General features: G+C 41.8%; 1 protein-coding gene across 1 annotated transcript in view; it reads right to left on the reverse strand.

Moving 5' to 3' along the window:
- The window catches only part of LOC122810129 (ankyrin and armadillo repeat-containing protein-like), a 398,722-nt gene that overhangs the window by 8,959 nt on the left and 363,388 nt on the right, over window positions 1-26,375 (reverse strand). Inside the window, exon 8 of the mRNA XM_044081603.1 lies at window positions 4,523-4,642. Within this exon, the coding sequence (XP_043937538.1) occupies window positions 4,523-4,642 (120 nt within the window). The remainder of the gene's footprint in view (window positions 1-4,522; window positions 4,643-26,375) is intronic.

Raw genomic sequence — 26,375 nt, forward strand, 5'->3', positions numbered from 1 at the left:
TTGGGGTGATATAGTGAGCATGACATATACAAAGAAGTACTGTCGTACTGTTGGGGTGGTATAGTGAGCATGACATATACAAAGAAGTGATGTTTGTACTGTCGGGGTGGTATAGTGAGCATGACATATACAAAGAAGCACTGTCATACTGTTTGGGTGGTATAGTGAGCATGACATATACAAAGAAGTGCCATTTGTACTGTTGGGGTGGTATAGTGAGCATGACATATACAAAGAAGTGACGTTTGTACTGTTGGGGTGGTATAGTGAGCATGACATATACAAAGAAGTGCCATTTGTACTGTTGGGGTGGTATAGTGAGCATGACATATGTGAGCATGACATATACAAAGAAGTGCCATTTGTACTGTTGGGGTGGTATAGTGAGCATGACATATACAAAGAAGTACTGTCGTACTGTTGGGGTGGTATAGTGAGCATGACATATACAAAGAAGTGCCATTTGTACTGTTGGGGTGGTATAGTGAGCATGACATATACAAAGAAGTACCGTTGTACTGTTTCAGTGGTAGTGGTACTCATACCTCTCAACACAAGAAATGTGGACAAAGCCAGAAATAATGTGGGGATGAAGGACCAAAATAGGGACAGATTTAAAATATTGTTTCTTTAAACTTTGAAAGTTGCTAGAATGACAAATTTTTCATTACTACATATTTTCTGAAGGATATGAAGTCTGAAACTCAAATGACTGTCACAATTTAGTATTATTTAGTGACTTCAATCCTGTATGATTTGCCATAAAACCACAAATATTATGAGGAACAGACCAAAAATGAGAGGCAAAAATCTGGATAGTTGAGAGGTATGGTGATACTCTGTTATATGAAGGGCAGTGTCATTTTTGGAATTAAGGTTAAAACAGGAATGAGAATAATAGAGAAAAAGTAAAGAGAAAAAATATATAATATTTGTGGGAAAAAGTATTAGGGCTGATGACAAGATTAAGACTTAAATATAAGAGATTACTTTTACAACCAAAAGAACTAGGAGGAAGATAAATAAATAACAAGAGAAGTTATGGGGGATTATCATTTTGAAGCATTTGCAGTTGGCAGTTTTCAGCAAATGCTTTTTAAAGTTCTTTCACAAAAATCATACTGATATTATGCATTTTTCTTGTGGGCAGTGAACGATTCCCAAATTTTTAGGGCTAGAACAGAAAACCTGTGGTCAATACAAGCAAGTTCATAATGTGTATGAAAGGGTAAGATTTTTAGAGGGAGAAAATGACCTGAGCTTGTGTTCAGAATGCTGCCTTGAAAACTTACCTGCAAGAAATGACAATGTTATAACAATAGGGATCCCAAGAGGAGGTATGGTCTCTCTTGGACAGGAAACCATTTTCTTATTTGTTGAAACAGTGTTTATGACAAAGAGCAAAAGCATTAATCAACATATTTTGTTAGTTGTTATCTTCTGTGAGGCAAAAAGTGAGGAGGAGACTTTATTCACTTAGTGTCCGTAATGCTGCTTTTTCAAATTCTGCTCTACACATTGGAGCAAAAAAAAATTTCTATGCCCAGGAAAGAAATTTGTTTAGTTTTGCTCTTGTGATTTCTGCCTTTTGTTAAAAGCTTAATGTTTAGTCAAACCTTATGATCAGATACCTAACATGTTAGTGGTTTTGCTGTTATTGTTAATACTGAATTTAATTTTCCATTTTTTTTGTTCTGTGGATTAGCTTTTGGCTGAGTTTCAAACAACATGGCTTTACTTTTTTTGTAGGTAAGAACAAGGTGCATTTGATATAGTTAGATGTCTTGCTGGACAGGTCTTGATTAGGAGTTTATTTGTTGCAGAAGAAAGCTGAGCTACAAGTAACCATGTTTTTTTTTTTTTTTTTTTTTTTTGGAAAAAGTGTGGGTACCTGTATAAGTCCACCAGCAAATACTGAGAAAAGTGGTGGGAGAGAACTGACCCTTGTGGAACTCCTTTAACTAGGTGAGATTGGTATGAGATGGTAGATGTGGATCTTATCTTCACCTGGAAGCATCTGTTAGAACGTTTTTAATGCAACCTGCTCCTAGGAAATTGAACATAAGATTGTGATACACAAGATCAAAAGGTTTGGCAAGGCCCACAAGTGCAGTGCTGGGTAAATGTCCTGTGTCTGTACTGATTAGGATGTCATCAAAGTCCAGATGGTAGTCAGTGGGCTTATTCCATTCCAAAAACCTCTGATTTCTGGAAAGGAGGCAGTATTGATGCATAAAACTGGAAAACTGAAAGACTACTTTATTTATCATGTTCCCTAATGTTATGAAAGCTGAAATTGGATGGAGGTCTGAGGTAGCTATTGCTTTTGTAGTTTTGGAAGGGGATTAACTTTTGCATATTTCCAGCTGGAAAGTATAATATTTTATGTAAGGGATACATTGAAAACTGATGAAGTTCTGTAAGGTGTCCTTTACAAAGGCAGAGAAAACAGTGTTGCAACTCATTTGTCAGAGGGGTGTCATATAGGATTTTGTTTGAAGTCATAAATGAGGGAATATATTCACGGGATATTGGCTGTTTTGTTTGACTAAATGGGATAGGGGTGAGGGAGTTTCTTGAATGTTTGTAATAAGAAATGGGAAGAACTGAGAATTATTTTAACACATCGTGGCAGTAAAAGTCAACATTAAGGTTTGGGGAGGTTGATATGACTTTATTATGCTGTTAATTAGCACAGTTTACTTGTTTTTAGAATTGTTTTAGTTTGAAAGAGGTAATGCCTGTTATCTAAAGACTGTGGCCTTGTGCCATCTTACTGGTGATCTAGTGATGATGGCCTTGTGTTATCTTACTGACCTTAGAAGGAAGGTGATTATGCACACTGCTCAATTATATTCAAAAGCATAAATTTATACAGATTCTGTGATACCCTGCAGTCCACAAACACACTAAACAGTAGAGTATTTATTTAGACTTTTCATGTGCTACACATTGTGTCACACATTTTGGTGAAATATTAGCAGGATATTGTGGTACCCAGGGGGACTGCTTGTGCTCTTCATGCTCTGTTTTCAGTCAGTGCAGACAAAGACAATGTTCTGCATTCATGCAGTGCACAAGATAGTAAAATACATGTCATGCATATTGATATTTACGTAACTCCTAAACCTATCCCTTCTGGGGCTTAGCAGCATTTACTTTTTAGAATTCTCTATATGGATCCAAGTATATCTATAAACACTTTCTTTGAAAGGAAAAATGTGAGCTAGAGTACATTGTAGAGATATTATATCATGTGGTGGAGCTGTTGAAAGTATTGGTAATATTTTATTCTTTTTACAGTTTGTCTTTGAAAGCTCAGTCATGGCAATTCTAAACTCACAAGGTCAAACTTTATTTAGCATTGATATTTTCAAGAACCCCACTGCTTATGTTACAAACCTACAGAGTAAACTGTAAGATCTGTAAATGAGTGTCAGCATTTATTTCTCAAATGATGAACTGCATGTTTGCAACACTAAACAATGTTTCAGGTCCATTCATTTAGTACGCCTAAACAAAATATCTGAAGTCTCAAGATTGCATTCACAATTATATCAAATAATTCCAAGATGATCAGCAAAGTGATGTGATGAGCACGTTTTGGCACTTGTAGACACCAGTGATTTATCAGAGGAGTTTGAGGAGTTGTTAATAATCAAGGTCATAATGGTAGCTGAGAAACTTTCAGGACAGAGAATTGGAGATAGTAGTCTTAGCAGTGTTGCCAGCACCAGCAGTAAGTACTTCATGGAGTCAAAAGGTTAAGGCATACAGTGTGTGGCTGTAAACGTGGAGCAGGCTCTGGCAATTTGTAGGTGCCTTTGGGGAGGGCTGGGGTAGTGCCCGACTCTGTTTTTAGAGATGAGATTGTATCTAAGCCCCTAAGGGATAGAAGAGCCAAAGGTAGGATGGCAAAGATGTCTCAAGGATTGTGCTTTTAAACTAAAACAGAAGCAAGGAGGTAAGGAAGGAAGGCTAGACAGCCAGGCTTTAATCATAATAAGATGGCAGACTTAAAAGCATAAAAGGATGCTGCGGTGGTGGTGCTGCAGTAGCGTTGTTGCCTCACAGTAAAACGCTGTCCTGTTCGATTCTCAGCTAGAGCGTCTTCTGTGTGGAGACATGCGTGAATGGGCGTACCTTCATTGAAGGTTGTGCGTCAGAGCTGGCAACTCGGGACGCAAAAATCTACTGCCATTAGCGGACCGGAGTTCCGCTGTGGCGACACCTAACCGGGAAAAGCCAAAAGACACAACAACAACTTAAAAGCATAAAAGGAAATAAAGGATAGTCAGACATAAACAGGTGTATGACCATGGGGGCTCAGCAGGCAGGAAATGTTGATCATTATGGGGAGAGGGAAAGGTCCAGTCTGCTGTAATACTATTACCCTGCATAGGATCAGATGTCAAGGAAAGGAAGCGCATGGTCATTTGCTTATGTTCTGAGGCACTTAATTACTAACTCCATTAATTAAGGTGTAGTAAATGACACAGTAGAATACTATAAAAATAATTACCGGATGAGAGGGAGTCCAAGTTTTTTCAGGTGTTTCCAGCCTTCCAGAAAATGTACTGATAGTTTGTGTCTCTTTGTATACTGCAGCAGTACTTTCACTAGGTGTGGCTCCTCTCTGCACCTTCAAACAGCAACATAAATGGTTAACAATATGGCCTTTGAAATTTTACAAGAACCCCTTACATCCTCTCTGTAACTAAATTCACAAAATTGTGTATCAAGAATTTGATTGTAGGTGATACTTAGTTTATGTTACATTTGAACACAGTTTAATTGTTGAATCATCCTGAAATTTTATGTTACATTTGTACACAAATTAATTGTTGAACCATCCTGCAGACAAGGCACTGAAACTCATTCTGGTACATTATAATAAACTGCAAAACAGCAAATGAATTACCTCACCACATCTAAGAAAATGGCCAAAATATATTTACAGAACTTCTATGTTTATAAGAATAATTTCTGAAACCAGAGTTAACACAGTAGTATTGAAGACAAGCCAAAAAGTATATTTATCACATCTTTTTTTCACCTTCCTTATAGGTGGAGTGCAGTAGTGGTGATATGAAACTATGAAAGTCTGATGAGTAAGGTGGTGAAATGTTTGGCAGAGGATACCTAGATATGCAGACCATCTATTTACATGTGTTATTATTGTTTTATCACAGATTAAATGGTAGTTACATTCATGAGATACACTACAAAACTGGGTCAAACAATGTTTAAAACTGAAGTAGTTACAAGCATTTAATAGCAGTAATTGTAGATTATAATTTTTTTCTTGGAACATGATAATGATTTTATGAGGCTTCTGCCTTTTAAATAAGTGCATTAAAAAGGAACTACTTTAGAAAAGCAAACATGAATCAAACCTTGTAGCATTTTTGAAAAACAATGACAGCTATCATATTCTCTGAAGAAGTGAATTTGCATAAGTGTGAAATAACGCATCAGTGATGTCAGATTGCTTTAAAGGCTTTGCACTTATATTCCACACAACATGCTCTGAAGCACTGCTTATGCTTTATACCACTAGTCTAAATAGATATGGTGTCAGTAGTAGGATTAACCTCGCAGCATGCAAAGTTTAAAACATTTTTAGGGGGCTGCACCATCCACACCCTTCGCTAATTATTTATTCCAACTCCAAGACTGCAAATTCCCAGGGAAAGGGCATGTTTCCCAACCCTGGGGACTGACAGTCCTGTAAACCTGTCAATCAAGACATGTTGACAAAACAGTGGTCGACATTAGGGACTCTTTATTAATATTACTGAAACCTAAGAATTGCAATGCTAATATGGTTGGCATAGTATTGTTGAATTTAAAGGAGAGCGAGTGTAAAAAATGTAGCCGGTGTCCTGCTTGGGACAGTCTGGTAGTTAGTGGTAGTGCCACTTAACAGCAATAAAAGAAACCAGGAAGTCATTGTTGGTGTGATGGCTACCTGAGGGCTGGCAATGGTTCCATTGTTCTGGGAAATTTCTCCTTTCTACAAGCGAGTGGAATTATGGAGTTGATGTGTATGCATGTGTGTGGTATATATGACGTCATGGGGAAAAACTGGTCTGGTTGTCTCTTGCCATATTTTAATTATTAAATGTTTGGGTTCCTATTATTTAAGCGAATGCTTAAATTTATGAATGCTGTTTTGTCGAGTGTGATTACACGAAATAGGGAAAAAAATCACTGGGCTGTTTTCGTGACTTTGCCATTTCCTCCACTGTGGTGTGATCTCAGAATTGGTATATTTAAGTAGGGGGTTGTGGGGGGGGGGGTGAAGCCCCCCACTTTATTTTGTGTTTAGATTTTTTTTTTTTTTTTTTTTTTACTTACGGATCAGTGATTTTTTTCCCTGGGAAAAAAAATCTCTGATCCGTGTGTTCAACATTTTGGATTTTCAGTTATTGTGGGTCATTATATAGCATTCGCAATTTAGTGCATTCACTAATATAATATAGACCCTACATTTTTGTATATTTATCCCACACTGAGTTGCCTCATTTGCTGTTTAGCATTGGACCATATTAAGTGCCTATTTTCATAGGATGATAGGATCATAGGAGGTTACTAGGCTAATGGTTCTGGGGCCCTTACCAGCCTAGCTAAGAGTTTATCCCCAAAAAAGAAACCTCAGTCAGCACCTGTCACCCCTGTCAGTGAGGGACACAGGTGGAACCCCTGGGACAAATTTGTGGTTTCCCATCCACTCATCAAGGTTGCACTTGAAGAGGGTCAGCGAAGTACTCTGTTTGACATGTATGTGAAGTCTATTCCAGAAACGGGGCAGCCTCTGGGAGACAAACCTGTCTCTCCAGCAGGTTTTGTTGATGTTGCATATTAGATTTAGGCCTTTTGAGTGGGTACTGCATGAGGAGTTAGACTTACAGATATGGAGCATCTCTAGTAAGGCAGAGTGTGATACTGCATTGTAGATGAGACACAGATCACTTATGAGCAATTTGTATGATAATGAGTAGAGTGATAATTATTTGAGCCTGTCCAAATAGGACAGGTGTTGGAGGCCATGGATTCTCTTTGTGAGGTATTTCTGTGGCCTTTCCAGTTGGTGCAGGTGTTTGGAGAGGTACATACCAAATGGGGCATTATACTCAATTGTTGGCCTAATGAGGGAGGAGTACAGAGAGGTAATAACCTCCCTTTTTCTGGATGCAATCCCTTTACTTATGAGATGAACCAAGTAAAAGGCTTTTCTGACCACCGCTGCCTCATGATGGTCGAATGTGAGATTGTTGTCAATCTGAGTACCCAGGTCTCTCACCACAGGTTGTGTGCTTAGGGAGTTGCTGTTGATGTAGTAATCAGTAGGGGTCATGATTTTGCTGAATGGTATGATAATACATTTTTTGCATTTAACTTAAGGCCATGACTTTGGCACCAGTCATTTGTTGCTGTGAGACCCTCTTGCAATATGTTAACATCATTTGGGGAGTCAGTGACAGCACCCAACTTACAGTCATCCCCAAACTTGGTCAGCCACAGGCTTTTGTCTTTGCCTGGACCTCTAAGAAGTAGATGTGAAACAGTAAGGGTCCCAGGACAGATCTCCGGGAAACACTACTAGTGACAGGTCTGCTGTTGGAGGTGGAGGCACCTATTTTGACCCTGTGGGTCCTATCTGTGAGCCAGTTGGCCACCCATCTGATGATAGGGATTTACACTAAGTTGTTTTAGCTTTTCAATGATGCCCAAGTGGTGGATTGTGTCAAAGGACTTGGCAAAGTCAAGGTAAGCTGTATGTACTCATTTTCCCTCATCCAGGGCCTTGGTGACAGTCTCAAAGAAGTCGACCAGGTTCAACAGGCAAGATCTACCCTTGACAAATCCAAACTGGGTGGGGTCAAGTGCTTGGAGATTGCCTATTTCCTTGTTTATGAGAGTCATAATAATATGCTCCATGGCTTTACTTATCAGACTTGTCAAGTTAATGGGGCAATAGATTCCAGGGTCAGTAGTGGTACCACCTTTGTGCAAGGGGATGACAATGGCAGTTCTTCACTCAGCTGGAATGAAACCTGTACTAAGGCTGTGGTTGAACAGAGTGCTCAATGGCGAAGCTAGCTCTTGCTGGAGATGGTGCAGAATACATCCTGGGATACTATCAGGTCCCATGGAAGCTGTGTTCTTTGGTTTGGATAGGCACTTTAACACTTGCACTATGGAGATGTGAGGTGCGGGACAAGTATCAGGGATGGTGAATGGGCCTTTGGGGGAATAGGGGGGTGAAGTTTGCACTGAACCTATCTGGAAGCAGGTTGGCTAAGTCAACAGGATCATTGTAAGTGGTACCGTTTGGCTAGACAGAAGGACCGAGCTAGTAAAGATGAACAGCAGGTAAGGGTGATAAAGGATAATGAGGGAAACATACTCACAAGCGAGGAGAGTGTGTTGAGCAGATGGAAAGAGTACTTTGAGGGGTTGATGAATGAAGGGAATGAGAGGGAGAGAAGGTTGGATGATGTGCGGGCAGTGAATCATGAAGTGCAGTGGATTAGCAAGGAGGAAGTAAGGATAGGTATGAAGAGGATGAAGAATGGAAATCCTGTTGGTCCAGATGACATTCCTGTGGAAGCATGGAGGTGTTTAGGTGAAATGGCAGTGGAGTTTTTAACTAGATCATTTAATGAAATCTTAGAAAGTGAGAGGATGCCTGAGGAATGGAGTCAAGGTGTTTTGGTACCGATTTTTAAGAATAAGGGTGATGTGCAGAGCTGTAGTAACTACAGAGGGATTAAACTGATCAGTCACAGCATGAAGTTATGGGAAAGAGTAGTGGAAGCTAGGTTAAGAAGGGAGGTGATGATTAGTGATCAGCAGTATGGTTTTATGCCAGGAAAGAGCACTAGAGATGCTATTTTTGCTCTGACAGTGTTAATGGAGAAGTACAGAGAAGGTCAGAAGGAGTTGCATTGTGTTTTTGTGGATTTAGAGAAAGCATATGACAGGGTGCCTGGAGAAGAGTTGTGGTATTGTATGAGGAAGTCAGGAGTGTCAGAGAAGTATGTAAGAGTGGTACAGGATATGTACGAGGTTAGTGTGACAGTGGTGAGATCTGCAGTGGGAGTGACGGATGCGTTTAAGGTGGAGGTAGGATTACATCAAGGATCAGCTCTGAGCCCTTTCTTATTTGCAATGGTGATGGACAGGTTGACAGACGAGATCAGACTGGAGTCCCCGTGGACTATGATGTTTGCAGATGACATTGTGATCTGTAGTGAGAGTAAGGAACAGGTGGAGGAGACCCTGGAGAGGTGGAGATATGCTCTAGAGAGAAGAGGAATGAAGGTCAGTAGGACTAAGACAGAATATATGTGTGTGAATGAGAGGGAGGATAGGGGAATGGTGAGGATGCAGGGAGTAGAGGTGGCAAAGGTGGATGAGTTTAAGTACTTGGGATCAACAGTTCAGTGTAATGGTGAGTGTGGAAGAGAAGTGAAGAAGAGAGTACAGGTAGGATGGAGTGGGTGGAGAAGAGTCTCAGGAGTGATTTGTGACAGACGAGTACCAGTAAGTGTGAAAGGGAAGGTCTACAAGAGGGTAGTGAGACCAGCTATGTTATATGGGTTGGAGACAGTGGCAATGACAAAAAGGCAGGAGTCAGAGCTTGACATGGCAGAGTTGAATATGGTAAGATTTGCACTAGGTGTGACGAGGGTGGACAGGATTAGGAATAAGTATATTAGAGGGTCAGCCCAGGTTGGAAGGTTTGGGAACAAAGCCAGAGAGGCAAGATTATGTTGGTTTGGACATGTGCTGAGGAGGGATGGCAGAGTATATTGGGAAAAAGATGCTAAGGATGAAGCTGCCAGCTAACAGGAAAAGAGGGAGGCCTAAGATAAGGTTTATGGATATGGTGAGAGAGGACATGCAGTTGGTTGGTGTGACAGAGCAAGATGCAGAGGACAGGAAGAAATGGAAACAGTTGATCTGCTGTGGTGACCCCTAACAGGAGCAGCCGAAAGAAGTAGAAGAAGACCGTTAAGTACTAATTCAGAACAAACCTGGGCTTTGCCATGGAGGTTCCTGATGTAACTGAAAACGGCTTTGTGGTTTTACTTTGTTTCAGAGGCTAGTTTCAATTCATAATTGGCTTTGGAGGTTTTCACTAGTCATTTAATTTGCTTGTTGAGGCTGAGGAGGGAGTTTTTCCAATTTGGAATTTGTTCCTTTTACCCTTGGACAACAGTGTCTTCCTTTTGTTGTAAAGCCTGTTGATAGAGGATATCCACCAGATAGGTTTGTGTTTCCTTGAGGAGTAGGTTTTAGTTCTGTTGGGTATGGCAGAGTCCATGTAGTTGTACAGGTGCTTGTATACTGCACTAGTTTACTGTTTAGCATAGTTGTCTGCATCCTCTGGGGGGGCAGTGGTGTAAAGGTACTGATACCCTCCATTAGGAGGTTATAGTCATCTTTTTAGAAGTTTTTTAGCCTTATTATGGCTGGGGGGTGGTTTAAGTTCGGTGGGATAGAAACTTTGAATGAGACAGACCAATGATCTGATCTCACCAGGGAAGAACATACTATGGGACTGGTGCAGTGGTCACTCACATCAGTGAGAATCATTCCAGAATGTTATCTCACCATGTGGAGGATGAGACGTGCTGGTCTAGTGCATTAGAAATGATGAAGTCAAGGAATCTTTGGGCAAGTGCATTAGTGCAGGAATAGTCCACCCAGTCTATGGTGGGGTAGTTGAAGTCACCAAGGATTAGGGTGTTAGAGAGTACCTCAGTGGAGTCAAGTAGGTCCATGTAGGAGGAGTGGGTGTCCTGAGTCATGGAGGGGAGTACATAGCTGGCTAAAACTTGGATGGGTGCCTTGCCAACTGTCAGTTGCACCTGAAGTAATTACAGTGTGTCATGGTGGCAAACCAGTCTGGAGGTGTGCCTGTCCTTAATGAAGACAGAGACTCCACCACCGCTAGTATTCCAGACTTCATTTTGGGGTTGGAATGTGTGAACTGAGGTATTCCCTGGTAAGCCAGGGGTGCTCTCCACAGCCCTGAACCATGTTTCTGTGACTGCACAAACATCAGCATTTTCTAGTTTAAGGAGAGCCTCCAGTGAGTGCATTTTCAGGTTAAGGCTCACAGCATTAAGCAGCATGACCTTCCATTTGCTTTTTGCCAGATCTTTAATGTTGGAAGATTTGTCTTTGTGATGTAGCCTAAAAAAGGCACAATGGGGAAGGCAAGAGCCTTGGCCAGAATCTGGAATCTCAGGGGTGACATGTGGAGGCCATCTCTGGCAAAGCATCAAGGCCTGTCAGCCATGTCTTTCAAGGCAGATAGATTCTGGACCCCCTTGGAAAGAGACCAGAAATTAAGCCAATTGTTGAAGTCAATTATTTTTTTCTGGTATTGTGGTATCATGTCTATCTTCATGTAGTCCAGGGAGGTACGTCTCAAATCATTCACACCAACATAGACAATGACAATGTCATACTTGTACCTGTTGTGCAGAGACTTAAGTGCATGCGTGATGTGACACATTCTGGGAAAGGCCTTTGATACCATTGCCCACTCAGGAATCATAGAAAAACTTACTAAGCTAGGCATCAATCCCTATATCACTAGGTGGGTTGCAAAGTGGCTCACAGATAGAACCCACAGTGTGAAAGTAGCTGATTCCAAGTCAGACTGCTGACCAGTCACGAGAGTCCCACAGGGTTCGGTCCTGGGTCCTTTCCTGTTTGGTATCTACTTCTCTGAAGTCCAGGCCAACACGAAGGGACTCTGGCTGACAAAGTTCACAGATGGTTGCAAGTTGGGAGCTATTATTAACTCCCCAAGTGATGCTGATATCCTACAGAAAGACCTCAATTAGACCAATGACTGGTGTCAGAACCATGGCCTTAAGCTCAATGCCAAAAAATGTGTCTTCATCTCCTTTGGGAAAATCAGGTTCCCTTGAATTACCACATTAATGGTAGTCCACTGAACACAGAAGGTGTTATAAGAATTCTGGGAACACAGGTTGAGAGCAACCTCTCTTTTGACCACCACATTGCCACTGTGGTCGGAAAGTCCTTCTATGTGACACATCTCATTACTAAGGGTTTTGCATCCAGGAAGAAAGAGGTCATTGTCTCCCTCTACTCTTCCCTCATTAGGCCAGTCATCGCGTACAACACCCCATTTGGCATGTACCTCACTAGACACCTGCAACAACTAGAGAGGCTACAAAAGTACCTCACAAAGAGGATCCTACGCCTTAAACACTTGTCCTATATGGACAGACTCAAAAAACGCCAACTATTCTCTGTCTCATATCACCTACTTAAAGGCGATCTCTGCTTGACTTACAAAGCCATGTCTGACCCAGCTCTGTTAGAAATGCTACAGCTAAAGAAATCCCAATCCCTCCACACCACACACTCCAGAGACCTCAACCTCATTACCACAAGCAACAGAACATGCTGGAGGGACAAGTTCATAACCCAGAGACTGCCCTTGCTATGGAATAGACTTCCCATACATGTCAAACAGAGCACCTCACTGGCCCTCCTCAAGAGAAATCTTGATGAGTGGATGGGAAATAGAAAATTCACTCTGGGGATCACTCCAGTGGCTCTACTCAACAGAGGTACCAGGAACTAAGGTTGGGTGGCACGATGCCGGGGTAATCCTATGGGCTAGGCTTGTAAAGGCTCCAGGGCCATTAGCCTAGTACACATCTATGAACCTATGAACCTACAGTCAACTGCCTGTTGGATGCCACGATCTGCCACATAACGCATGCACTCGAGTCACTCCACAACAAATACAAATATGACTCTGTCATTGTCCAGGTTGGAGTGAATGACTTGAGACATACCTCCCTGGACTACATGAAAAGAGAAATGGAAGAGCTCTCGGATCATGTGGCCCAGGCAGGTATGACCCTAGCCCTGAGTAGCATCCTGCCTTTGCCCAGAATGATACCATAGTATAAGGACAAAATGACTGACTTCAACAATTGACTAAGCTTCTGGTGTCATTCAAAGGGGATCCAGTATCTGTCTGCCTGGGACGACATGATCGTCAGACCACGATGCTTTGCCAGAGATGGTCTGCACCTGTCACCCCTGGGATTCAGGTTATTGGCTAAGGCTCTTGCCACCCCTATAGTGCCTTTTTTAGGCAAAGTTCAAAGGACAAAACCACCACCATAATAGGTACAAGCATGCAAAATCTGAAGGTAATGCAACTCAATGCTAGAAGTCTAAACCTCAAAATGCACTCTCTCGAAGCACTCCTAAAAATGGAGAACATCGATATCTGTGCAGTAACTGAGACCTGGTTCAAGGCTCCAGAGAGCAGCCCTGCGATACCAAGCTACAACTCTTACCACACTTTTCGGCCACCAAACCAGGAGTGAAACACTAAAGGTGAAGGAGTGTCTATATTCACTAAGGATATTCACACCACCAGGCTAGTTGCCCAACACAATGCATCTGAAATTCTCCAGGTGCAACTAACACTATGTAAGACTACAATCCAAATTGTAGCTTGCTACAGATCCCGCCCACCATGCCCCAAGATTCTCACTACACCTTTCTAAACATACTGGAAAATATTAAGATACAACCAAACACCCTAATACTGGGTGATTACAACTACCCTGCCATTAACTGGGAAAGCTACTCATATACCAACACCTTTGCCCAACGGTTCTTGGAATTCATAAATTCTAATACCCTGGATCAACTAATCCATAGTCCCATCAGGGGCTGCAATATCCTAGACCTGGTCATTACCAACATGGGAAATCGATGCTCCACACCTATGGTCACCCCCTCGTTGGTCAGGTCTGACCATAAGCTCATCACCCTTGATATCCACATCCCACCCCCACCCCCCTGTAAGGAAACCTCCGTAAAAAACTTCTCCAAAGCCAACTTCATGCTACTCAAGTCAGAAGTGACAAACTTCATGACACCCTTGCAGACAGGAATTGAAAGTTCGACTGCTGAATTCTACACTAAGGCACTGTAAGAGCACATCTACTCATGCATGAATCGTGCCATCCCAAATAGAACCAAGATGCTCTCCTCCAAAAAAAGGAAGCCAATCTGCTGGTCCCCTGCCATAAACAAACTTTACAACAAAAGGAAGAAACTGTTGCAGAAAAGAGAAAAATTCCAGGATGCAAAAAACTCCCTTACCAACCTCAGTAAGAAGCTGAGATCCCTCATAAAATCCTCCAAAGCTAGTTATGAAAATTACCAAAGATTCCAAAGACAACCACAAGGCATTCTATAGCTATATTAAGAATCTAAATGGCAGTGCTCAGATCATCTCTGAGCTACAACAGAATGGCATTAAATATACTGATCCCAAGGATATTGTTAATATCCTGGCAGATCGATTCAGTGCCAACTTCACCCCCCCCCTCACCCCCTAAAGGGCCCATCTCAATATCGAAAGATTGCCAAGTTCTGGTAATAATGGCCACACAGGTGAAAACCACACTCTCCAAAGCTAAGAATACAGCATCCATGGGACCAGACGACATCCCGGGCTGTGTACTACATGAACTACAAAATGAACTGGCACCTAACCTAAGTGTCATGTTTAATCATAGCCTCACCTCAGGCTTCGTGCCCACTGAGTGGTGCACAGCTACAGTTATCCCACTCCACAAGGGGTGATCCACCTCGGATCCTGGAAACTACCGTGCCATCAGTCTGACAAGCCTGATCTGCTAGGCCATGGAACGTATTATCATGGAACTTATAAACAAAGACATTGGCAACCTTCAAACACTGGACCCCACCCAGTTTGGGTTTGTGAAGGGCTGATCTTGTCTCCTGAACCTAATTGACTTATTCAAATCAGTCTCCAGAGCTGAGGACGAGAGTAAGGTGGTCCACACAGACAAACTGGACCTTGCCAAGGCCATCCCCCACTTTAGAATCATAGATAAGCTTACTAAGCTAGGCATTAATCCCTACATCACTTGGGTTGCCAACTGGCTTACTAACAGAACCCACACTGTAAAAGTAGCCGACTCCAAATCCAGATCCAGACAAGTGACAAGTGGAGTACCTCAGGGTTCAGTCCTGGGACCACTCTTGTTTGGCATCTACTTCTCTGAAGTACAGGCCAATATTAAGGGACTCTGGCTAACAAAGTTCACAGATGACTGCAAACTGGGAGCCATTATTGAATCCACAAATGATGTGGATATTTTACAAAAGGGCCTTACAGAAACAGATGCTTGGTGCCAGAGCCATGGGCTTAAGCTCAATGCCAAGAAATGTATAGTTATCCCCTTTGGGAAAAAACATGTACCCATGAATTACCACATAGGTGGCAGTACACTAAACACCGAAAGTGTGATAAGAGACTTAGGGACACAGGTGGACAGTGGTCTCACCTTCGAAAACCCCATTGCCACAACAGTCAGAAAATCCTTCTAAGTGGCACACCTCATCACTAATGGCTTTTCATCCAGAAAAAAGGAGGTCATTGTCCCACTGTACTCATCCCTCATTAGACCCATTATAGAATACAATGCCCCGTTTCTTATGTACCTCTCAAGACATCTGCAACAACTGGAAAGGCCGCAGAAATACCTCACTAAAACAATCACAGACCTAAAGTAGATGCCCTATGCTGACTGTCTAAAAAAACTCCAGCTATACTCTGTCAGATATCATCTACTCAGAGGCGATCTCTGCTTAACATACAAGACCATGTCAAACCCTGATCTGTTGGACATGCTACACTTAAAGAAATCCCAATCCCTCAGAGCCACACACTCCAGGGATCTAAACCTTGTCATCACAATGAACAAAACATGCTGGAGGGATAGGTTCCTGACCCAGAGTCTCCCCAGACTCTGGAATAGACTGCCCATACATGTCAAGCAGAACGCCTCTTTGGCCCTCTTCAAAAGGAACCTTGACGATTGGTTGGGAGATAGGAAATTCACCCCGGGGATCACATCAGTCACCCTGCTAGACAGGGGTCCAGGGAAGTAAATATTGTGGGAAGAAATAGCCAAGGAATTGTTATGGCTAGGCTTATATAGGCCCTAGGGCTGACAGCCTTCTACCAACTTATGAACCTATGAACCTATATCAGCTTTGTATGTCCAGATGGTTGTGCAATCAGTCACAGCCAGCTAACAGCTTTGCTAGTGAGCACAAATATATGCCCGTACTGCTGGAGATTATTCTAATATTATATTAAGTAAAACATAGATAGATAGATAGACAGATAGATAGATATGGGAAATCTCTAGTTAGTCAGTCTAATATTTTCTATGCCACCAGAAGCAGTCAAATAGTCAGATGATCACAGTCTGCCAGCACTCTTGTGTGACATTTTGGTATTTTGAGGACTGGGAATTTGCCCTTTCCCTGCTGTCAAGTGAGCTTGGAGTTGGTATATATAAGTAACAGTGGGTGTGAGGCTGCAGAGGTGTTTGCCAACCCCTGCAATATATACATATATATATATATATATATATATATATATATATATATATATATATATATATAGGTATATGTATCAATATGTATGAGTGTGTATGTCTTGTGTGCAAATTATATGAATAACAGTTATGTTCTTGTCCACTGCCATATCTTTGGACTCAATATTTTCTGCTTGATTTGCTTGTAGGATAATTTATAAATGACTGTAGTGTGGCATCGAAATATTAGCCCAAACATTCTATCTACATTCATGAAATACAGGCAGATCTAAGATGACACGTACTGAGCCAACATGAAAACTGACTGCCTACCCTAACATGTTTTGATGAAATTGAATGACTGGGTAAAATTTAGATTTCCCCAAACCCACCATTATTCTTTGACTGAATAATTTTAGTAAAACAGTTGAACTAAAAATGTGAGCGATGTAATAAAAATCTTCTTGGAGGAGGCAAGGTGAACTGTCCCTTCTGGAAGAACCTTATTCTTGCAGATTTACCGTTAATGTCAGTTTTAAGATTTGTTTTCACTTTCAGGAGAACTTCTAGAGGAGAAAAGATGTGATTTGACTCCCCAGCATTCTCCAGGGGTAGAAAATACATTTCACCATAATTAAAAATGGCAGTGGTGGGGCAAATGACATGTCCTAGGATAGGATGCCCTGCAAAGTAACTACAATGAAGCAAACTGCCTTATTAAGGTTATTGATCTCTAAGTGGCTTCAGTGGACAGATTTGGGCCTGCCTTGCACAGTCTGGATCCTTGGCATCTTAATGCTTCATACTGACATCCTTTAGCAGTTCTATGCTCATATGAGAGGCTGCTGGGTGTTCCTGTGATGCAGACAAACTCCGTAGGCCTGCAGCTTTTACTATTTACCACACCTAACTCAGTCACACCCACCCTAACTCAGTCACACCCACCCTAACTCAGTCACACCCACCCTAACTCAGCCACACCCACCCTAACTCAGTCACACCCACCCTAACTCAGTCACACCCACCCTAACTCAGCCACACCCACCCTAACTCAGTCACACCCATCCTAACTCAGTCACACCTAGCACATTTGGAACTTCATACTTCCAGCAGCTTGAGAATGTGTTAAGATTCCCAAGCATGCTTTGAAAAAATCATCGTTAAAGATCATAAGCCAAACAAATTTAAATATTTCATGTACAGCAAATACTGTTAAAAAAGATGCAAACATGATTGTGTTCAGCAGAAAATCTTCTTTATAGTGGCAGACATTAGTTCATTCACATCAGTCTTCTTCTTCTTTCGGCTGCTCACGTCAGGGGTCGCCACAGCAGATCAACTGTTTCCATTTCTTCCTGTCCTCTGCATCTTGCTCTGTCACACCAACTGCCTGCATGTCCTTTCTCACCACATCCATAAACCTTATCTTAGGCCTTCCTCTTTTCCTGTTACCTGGTAGCTTCATCCTTAGCATCTTTTTCCCAATATACTCAGCATCCCTCCTCAGCACATGTCCAAACCAACATAATCTTGCCTCTCTGGCTTTGTCCCCAAACCTTCCAACCTGGGCTGACCTTCTAATATACTTATTCCTAATCCTGTCCATCCTTGTCACACCTAGTGCAAATCTTAACATCTTCAACTCTGCCATGTCAAGCTCTGACTCCTGCCTTTTTGTCAGTGCCACTGTCTCCAACCCATATAACATAGCTGGTCTCACTACCCTCTTGTAAACCTTCCCTTTCACTCTTACTGGTACTCGTCTGTCACAAATCACTCCTGACACTCTTCTCCACCCACTCCATCCTGCCTGTACTCTCTTCTTCACCTCTCTTCCACACTCACCATTACTCTGAACTGTTGATCCCAAGTACTTAAACTCATTCACCTTCGCCACCTCTACTCCCTGCATCCTCACCATTCCTCTGTCCTCCCTTTCATTCACACACATGTATTCTGTCTTAGTCCTGCTGACCTTCATTCCTCTTCTCTCTAGAGCATATCTCCACCTCTCCAGGGTCTCCTCCACCTGTTCCCTACTCTCACTACAGATCACAATGTCATCTGCAAACATCATAGTCCACGGGGACTCCAGTCTGATCTCGTCTGTCAACCTGTCCATCACCATTGCAAATAAGAAAGGGCTCTGAGCTGATCCTTGATGTAATCCCACCTCCACCTTAAACGCATCCATCACTCCCACCGCAGGCCTCACCGCTGTCACACTACCCTTGTACATATCCTGTACCACAATTACATACTTCTCTGATACTCCCAACTTCCTCATACAATACCACAACTCCTCTCTAGGCACCCTGTCATATGCTTTCTCTAAATCCACAAAAACACAATGCAACTCCTTCTGACCTTCTCTGTACTTCTCCATCAACACTCTCAGAGCAAACATCGCATCTGCAGAAAACTATACAGAAATTCATTCACATCAGTACTGTAATATAAAATCAGAATTACATTTGCTTAAAATTTTCACAAACAGCATTCCATGTCTTGTAAATTTTACACCCTGGACATAATGTTAACAGTACTTCTATTCAAGAGACTTGATTTTTACATGATGAAAAGGAATTCCTTTCTAAATGCTTACTGAAATATTTACAACAGTATGAAAAATTATACCTGTATAAATAGTTAAACATATAGACAACACTCAGTATCTCACAAGATGTGCAACCTACAGTTCGAGCATCAGGACCAGTTTTCTCCATCATCGTATAAAGTTTTAGCTGATATTATGTTATAATTTGTAACAGTTTTAACAACGTTAATGAACTTATGGAAATATTGTATGCCTTCATTTAACAGTTAGCAATATTTCCAGCATAGTGCACTTTATATGGACAGTGACAATGAATTTTTCTGTGTCATTACATGACACTGCACACTATGCTATTTGGTGCAATGGAGCTCATTCAATTATGAAAATATAAATATAGACATGAAAGTGTGAATAATAAGTGATGACCAGTGGTTAATATCTATGCTGTGGGGCATCCTAGATTAACAATCTTATTGCAATTTTGTTTCTTGTACCCCTTTTTATGCTACCAGCTACTAATTGATAATTCACTAAAGTAATCCTGTCCCCCAACTGTCATGGTGTTGTAAGAAGCTATGAGTGTTAAAAGGAAGAATACAAAATATAGGTACTCGGGGTGTGAATGAGTTAAGAAATATTCAGACATGGTGGCTTAGAAGGTCTGCTTTCTTGTTTCAGTTTGAAATCACTCTGAAGAACTGCAGATCAGCTTGCAATGTTTTTATTATGCCTAATTTTGTCTTATTTATTGTACACGTATTCATTTGCATGGTACTTGAATTTAAACACCTTAAAATTGGGACATGAGAAAAATAATGCACATGGGTGCTACTGAGAAATGCATTGCTTACAAACAAGAGCATCCACTTAGTTAATATTTCATGATGTTTTGCAAGACTTGTCATGGTATTACCGTGTCTGATGCATTTAGTGACTGACAGCAGTTTTCTCTGGCTGCAGATAGATGCATTAGTCTTTATTAGGTTGAGTTGTCAAGCTCACTCCCTGCTGGCCTTCAAGAAATATGATATATTTATATCTTTTACTTTGTATATATATATATATATATATATATATATATATATATATATATATATATATATACACATATAGATAGATAGATAAATAGACATCAGTAGTATTGTTTAAAGAAATTAATAGCTGCTACTTCTGATTATAAGGGGGGCTTTTATTCTGTAGTCTCAGCAGGAGTTATGTAGCATATCTGTTATTTATATTTATTTTTTTGAATTAAGTTCCCAATCTACTGTTAAGATCCTTAGGATAACTAGACATACTCTTGAGAATTAGATGGAGTACACAGATGTTTTCTGACTTTGGTCGATAGCACACTGGTTGTTTAAATTAACTGTTCCCTGCCATTGTTCCTGATTCTTTAATGGCAGTGTCTTTCAAGCTGACTATTCATTTTGTAATCATAACTTATGTCCCTTCTAACAAGTCTCATAATGTTGCATTTATTTACATTAAAAGTGAGGTCTTCTTTTTACTTACCTACTTAACTAGATATGTATTTTCTATAAAGCATCTTGGAAAACATTGGCATCTTTATGGAGTTTGTAGTCGTCAGTATATTTTTCCACTTTTATATCTAAAAATAGTTCAAAAAAGTAGCCCTAGTTCAAAGCCCTGTGGGACACCACTTGTTACCCCATCAGGATAGACAAATAGCCACCCCAGCCTGACTTGTGTCCTTTTGCTTAACCAGTATTTTATCCACTGAATTATGTACAGATGGATGTTTGCTGATTTATATTTCTCAATTACTCCCTTTCCTTATGTGAAGAAGTGTTGAATATCTTAACAAGGGCAAGGTAAGCAGACTGCGCTATTAGTCCTTCATCAAGTGCTGCTGTTTATTCTTTAAAGAAAGATCTGTCATTCAAAAGGCAATGACTCCTGTCAGCAAATTCATAGTGAACTGAACATCAGCATTTAAGATACTCTATTATAATTTTCTTTTTGTTACTGCCACAATGAGACTAAAAATGATCCATAGGGATAAGTATTCTACACAAGTTAACATATTAAACAGTCCTTAAAATAGACAGAACATATTGTACGGAGTATAGAGTATGGATATCCTTAAAGAAAAGTTATCTGCATCTAAGGAGACTAGTATATTTCTTGCACTAGATCACTATTTTGAGCTCTCAGCTGCTTCAGACTATAACACATTCAGTTTCTCAAATTAAATTTCAGAATCCATTGTGGGGCTGACCACGGAGTGTAAAATATTAAATGAATAATGCCCCTCAATGACAAAGGACACAATTCTAGTGAAGTGTTTTCATTCCGAATTTGGTATGCAAAGGCTGCTAAATGTATGTTGTGAAAGATATATTACAGCAGGAGGAGAAAAAAGTGCTGACAGGCCTGTATACTGCCACTGGATGAAAAGGCAGGTGGAGCTAGAAATGTAATCTGTCATAGACCATAAAAGACCATGGACAAAGCATACATATTTGCACAGCCATTTAATGGAATTCCAAGTGTTTTGTGAATAACCCTTATAAGCATGATCACAGAACATTTCAAGCACTGCTGTGAACAACAGTTAAACTTAAAAATTTACTAAAGCATTTTTACAGGGAGGCTAGTTCACTGTATTTCTATACACTCCACTACTTACAGATACCAACTTGCAGCATCTCAGGATAAGGAAAAATCCCAAGGATACTGCAGTCAATCACTTGTATGTCTGAAAAATTGTGGCCCCATTTGCACAGAAACTTTGAGTGCAATGAACTAGGGCATATGAAAAGTTGAACAAACTATGTTCTTTATGTTTCACTGCTGCAGTCATCACACTTGTGCTATCTGCCTACAGGTAGCCCTCAGTCGCCCGAATACCAGACTCTTGGGAATTCCGCGTCGGATGCTTTTGCCTCTTCCATGTCGACAGGTTGTCAGGGGTATAAAACATGCAGCCGATGTCATTACATCAGCTTTTCTTGTCCTGTGGGAGCCCGAAGCAGAAGCATTTCGCAAGTGCCGGCCGGCCGCTACCTGAAATTTTTGTTTTTCGAGTTTCAGACCTGAAGTCTTCTAAAGCTAAATACCATGCCGGGGATCCTTTTTTCTTGCTCTAACCGGTGTCAGAAAAAGTTAACAATTGTCTTGCCTGTGGAAAGTAAATACCTCACAAAGATTTTCATTCTTACTGCGTCATCTATCTAAGCTCAGACCACGACGTTCCGCACTGTAGGTTTTGTGCCTTGTTTAACGGCCCAACTATTCATTGTCGGGCTATCTTTGTCACTAAATTCTTTCACCCTCATTCTCCATATTCCGAATTGGCTTCGATAAACCATCCGACTACCGATCTTCTGAAAAAACATAAGAATAAAGACAGAGACAGACCGCATAGGTACAAAACTGCCGACGACGCTTCCGTTAAGCTTGTCGCCAGCCCGCTGGTACTCAGTGAGGTGCTTTCGCAGCCCTTGATATCCACTTCTACAGATTCACAGGCCTCTGCTGAGACTCGTTCAGAGTCCGGTATGCCGTGAGATGCTTCTTCGACTATGGAACCTGCGGATGTCTCTACCTTGGATGGGTCTGGAGCCGCTGTGCAGGCACCAGCTTCTGAGGTTGTATTCTGACCTTCTGATGTTCGCATTAAACTGACAGCTTTGTTTTTGACTACAACTACCGAGTTTCTCAGGCCCAGAGTTCACACTACACCTAGAAAACCGACTATCAAAGTGCATGCTCAAGCCCCCTTGCCACAGAAACAAATGCTTAGAATGGCTGAAGACCTTATAACTTTAATTAGTGGAAGCCAGCCTTCCCCCTGTAAAAGACATAGAATTGATTTTCCTTCTGATTCTACAGACCATGAGTCCAATGACTCTGATCCCTCTGATTACCAGGACGTACCCTTATCTACCTATGAGGATTCAGATGCAGATGATTCCATACCCTCTGCCTCCCCTCCAGAAGACTTTTCTTTTGGTGAAACCTTGCATACTTTAAGAGAGCATTTCCACTGGGAATGCCAGGACTACCCTCAGTCCAAAAAGAGACTCAGAGAATTTTTAGACTTGCCTCAGCACAGGCCTCTAGCTATACCCCCTGTCCTAGACATTGTAGATGTTGTCTTCATGGAATCCCGTCTTATTCCTGATACTTTACCACCAGCTCCTAGAAAGCCTGACAGGTACTACAGTGTACCTGACTCTCACAAATTTCTCTTTAAGAATCCTACTGTGGATCCAGAGATCATTTCCCAGGGACCTAAAGGCATTTAAGGCTACCACAGCCAAAAACCCTACCCCTTCGGACAGGGATTCTAGAGCTTTAGACAGATGGGGTAAGAAGGTATATACCTCTACTACTCTTGCCATCAGGGCTTTGAATTGCCAGTTTCACATGTTGTAGTACCAGCAGCATATTATTGAACTAATTAAACAAAAAATGTTGCTGCTTCCAGATTGTACAGAAAATAAAGATTTACAAGAGTTAATCCATTCTGCAAACCAAGCTAGTAAACATACTTTGCAGTGTGGTTTTGATGCCTTAGAAGCATCTTGCAGGGCTGCTGTCACTGGGTCTGTACTGAGAAGGCATGCTTGGTTGAAGGAGCTAATCTTGCCAGACCATGTCAAAGCAAAATTACTAGATACTCCATTAAACCAGGTAAGTTTGTTTGGCGCAAAAGCAGAGGAAGTTCTTAAAAAGATGGAGTAAAAAGCTAAATCTATGCAAACTGTTAAAGATTTCTTACAGGTGCAGCCACCTAGATTCAGTAAGCATTGGCCTTCTAAAAACTCAGTCCAAACCCAGGGGCAACAGGCCACCAAGACTACAGTCTCAGGGTATGCAGAGATCTAAACAATGCAGGGCTCCCTCCTCTAAACCAGGGAGTGTAAGCCCCCCCTTATGGAAAAAGTTCACAATGACTTGTCTATCTTGCTTCCCAGCAAGGCCCAGGTGCTTGCACCCCTAGAAGGAAAACTCGCTCTGCATGCAAAAAAATGGATGTCCATTACCCAGGACCGATGGGTCCTAAACATTGTATCACAGGGATAGAGATTCCACTTCTACTCACAGCCAACCCCAAGCAGGTTGCCAGACCTTCCTCCAAATCAGTGGGCAGAGGCCAAAAAAGCAAGTACTTTCTCTTCTCATTATCAGAGCTATTCAACCTGTGCCAATAGAGCAAAGGGGACAGGGTTTCTACTCCAGACTGTTCCTGGTGCCAGAAAGGAGGGCTGCTGCCACCCTATCCTAGATCTGTCAGTTCTCAACACCTTCTTAGCGGTCCCAAAATTCAAAATGCTGACTCTGCAACAGCTTCTTCTTATGCTAGCCAAGGATGCCTAGCTAGCCACCCTAGATTTAAAAGAAGCTTATCTGCACATTCCCATAAGGGAATCTTGCAGGAAATATTTACCTTTCAGGGCAGGCTTTATGCACTATCAGCTCTCTGCACTTCCATTTGGCTTATCTACTGCACCCAGGGTATTCACAAAGTGCCTAGCTCCAGCCATTGCAAACTGTGGGCAGAGAAATATTCAAATGTACCCATACTTGGATAATTGCCTGATTCAGGAATTATTACTTCAGCACCTGGCATTTGTAAAGAGACTTCTAACTTCTCTGGGGTACACCATCAATGAGAAGAAATCACAGCTGGTGCCCAGCCAAAATATTGTATTCCTGGGAGCAAGCTTGAACACAACTTCCCAGATAGCATTCCTAACACCAAAAAAATAGGTTTATTTGACAAACTACTTCAAACTAATGGCCACCAAAACCCAGCTATCTGCAAGAAAAATAATGCAAGCCCTAGGGTTCATGGCCTCATGCATTCCACTAATTCCATATGCAAGACTGCATATGAGGAAACGTCAATGGTACTTAAAAAGTCTCTGGTGTCAACATTCTCAGGACCTGGAAACACTGATTCTTATCCTTCCTTGTCTAGGGGCAGAGTTCCTTTGGTGGGCAGAGGCTTGCAACCACAACAAGGGACTTCCTTTCACTCAACCCCTCACCACCCAAACCCTGACAACAGACTTATCAGACTACGTGTGGGGGGCTCACATGTCAGGCAAATGCATTCAAGGCAAATGGAGCCCAGAACAAACTCCCCTGCATATCAATCAAAAAGAAATGTTAGCTGTACAGAATGCTCTAACAGCCTTCAAATACCTTATCCTTCCAGGACAACTCCTGATAAAGACAGACAACACCACAGTTATGTGGTACATAAACAAGCAGGGGGGAACTCATTCCTACCCACTCTGAAGGTTAGTCATGGCCCTGTGGAGCACAGCCTTGAGCAACTAAGTGCACCTGCAAGCTCAATTCCTGCCAGGCAAACATAATTCACTGGCAGATGACTTAAGCAGAAATCTACTGGACCCACATGAGTGGAAGCTGGAACCCAACTCATTCAAACTTCTAATCCACAGGTGGCGGACTCCAGAGATTGACCTCTTTGCCTCTCCCCAAAACCATAAATTGTGCAAATTTTGTACCAGAAATCCCCACAGCCAAGAGAGGAAAGTGGATGCCCTATCCTTTACATGGGAAAACCTCTCAATTTATGCCTTTCCCCCTCTGCCCCCTCTCAAAAGTACTACTCAAGATCAAACAGGACAGGCCAAGGACAATCCTTATTGCCCCAGGCTGGCCATGCCAGCACTGGTACTCACTCCTATGCAGTCTGATAACAGTGCCACCCTGGCACCTACATCAGACCCCCTCCCTGCTGTCCCAGCAGGAGGGACAGAATTTGCATCCACAGCTGCAAACCCTGAACCTTGCAGCCTGGCTTATCCCCTGAATACACCATCAGCAGCCCTCTGGAAACAGGTGCTGGATGTCATCCTTGAGGCCAGAAGGCCTAGTACTAGGAAATCCTATTCAGAAAAGTGGAAAAGATATTGTTCTTGGAGCCACTCTCAAGGAAAGGAGACAGATGTGCCCACCTTACCTCAAATCCTGGATTACCTAGCAGAGCTACTCCACAAAGGCCTATCCTTTTCTTCTATTAAAATTCATGCCTCTGCCATCTCAGCTCATTACAATACTGAGCCACCTCTATTTTCTCACCCTCTCATCAAACAGTTCCTGAGAGGAGCCAACAATTTAAGGTCCCCTAGAAGAGCTCCCACCCACATACAGGGAAGCTCACGCTTCCCCCTTTTGAGCCTGCTGCTGCAGCAGAGTTAAAATTCCTCTCTTGGAAAACAGCCTTACTTCTAGCCATCACTTCAGCAAGAAGAGTGTCTGAGTTACAGGCACTAATGGCTGTGAAACCTTTCATTATTGTCCATGCGGACAGGGTTTCCCTCAGAACTAACCCATCATTTATGCCCAAGGTGGTATCCAATGTGGCT

This window comes from Protopterus annectens, chromosome 8.part1 (genome assembly GCF_019279795.1).
Source record: "Protopterus annectens isolate FY-2018-M chromosome 8.part1, PAN1.0, whole genome shotgun sequence".
NCBI classification, from domain to species: domain Eukaryota; kingdom Metazoa; phylum Chordata; order Ceratodontiformes; family Protopteridae; genus Protopterus; species Protopterus annectens.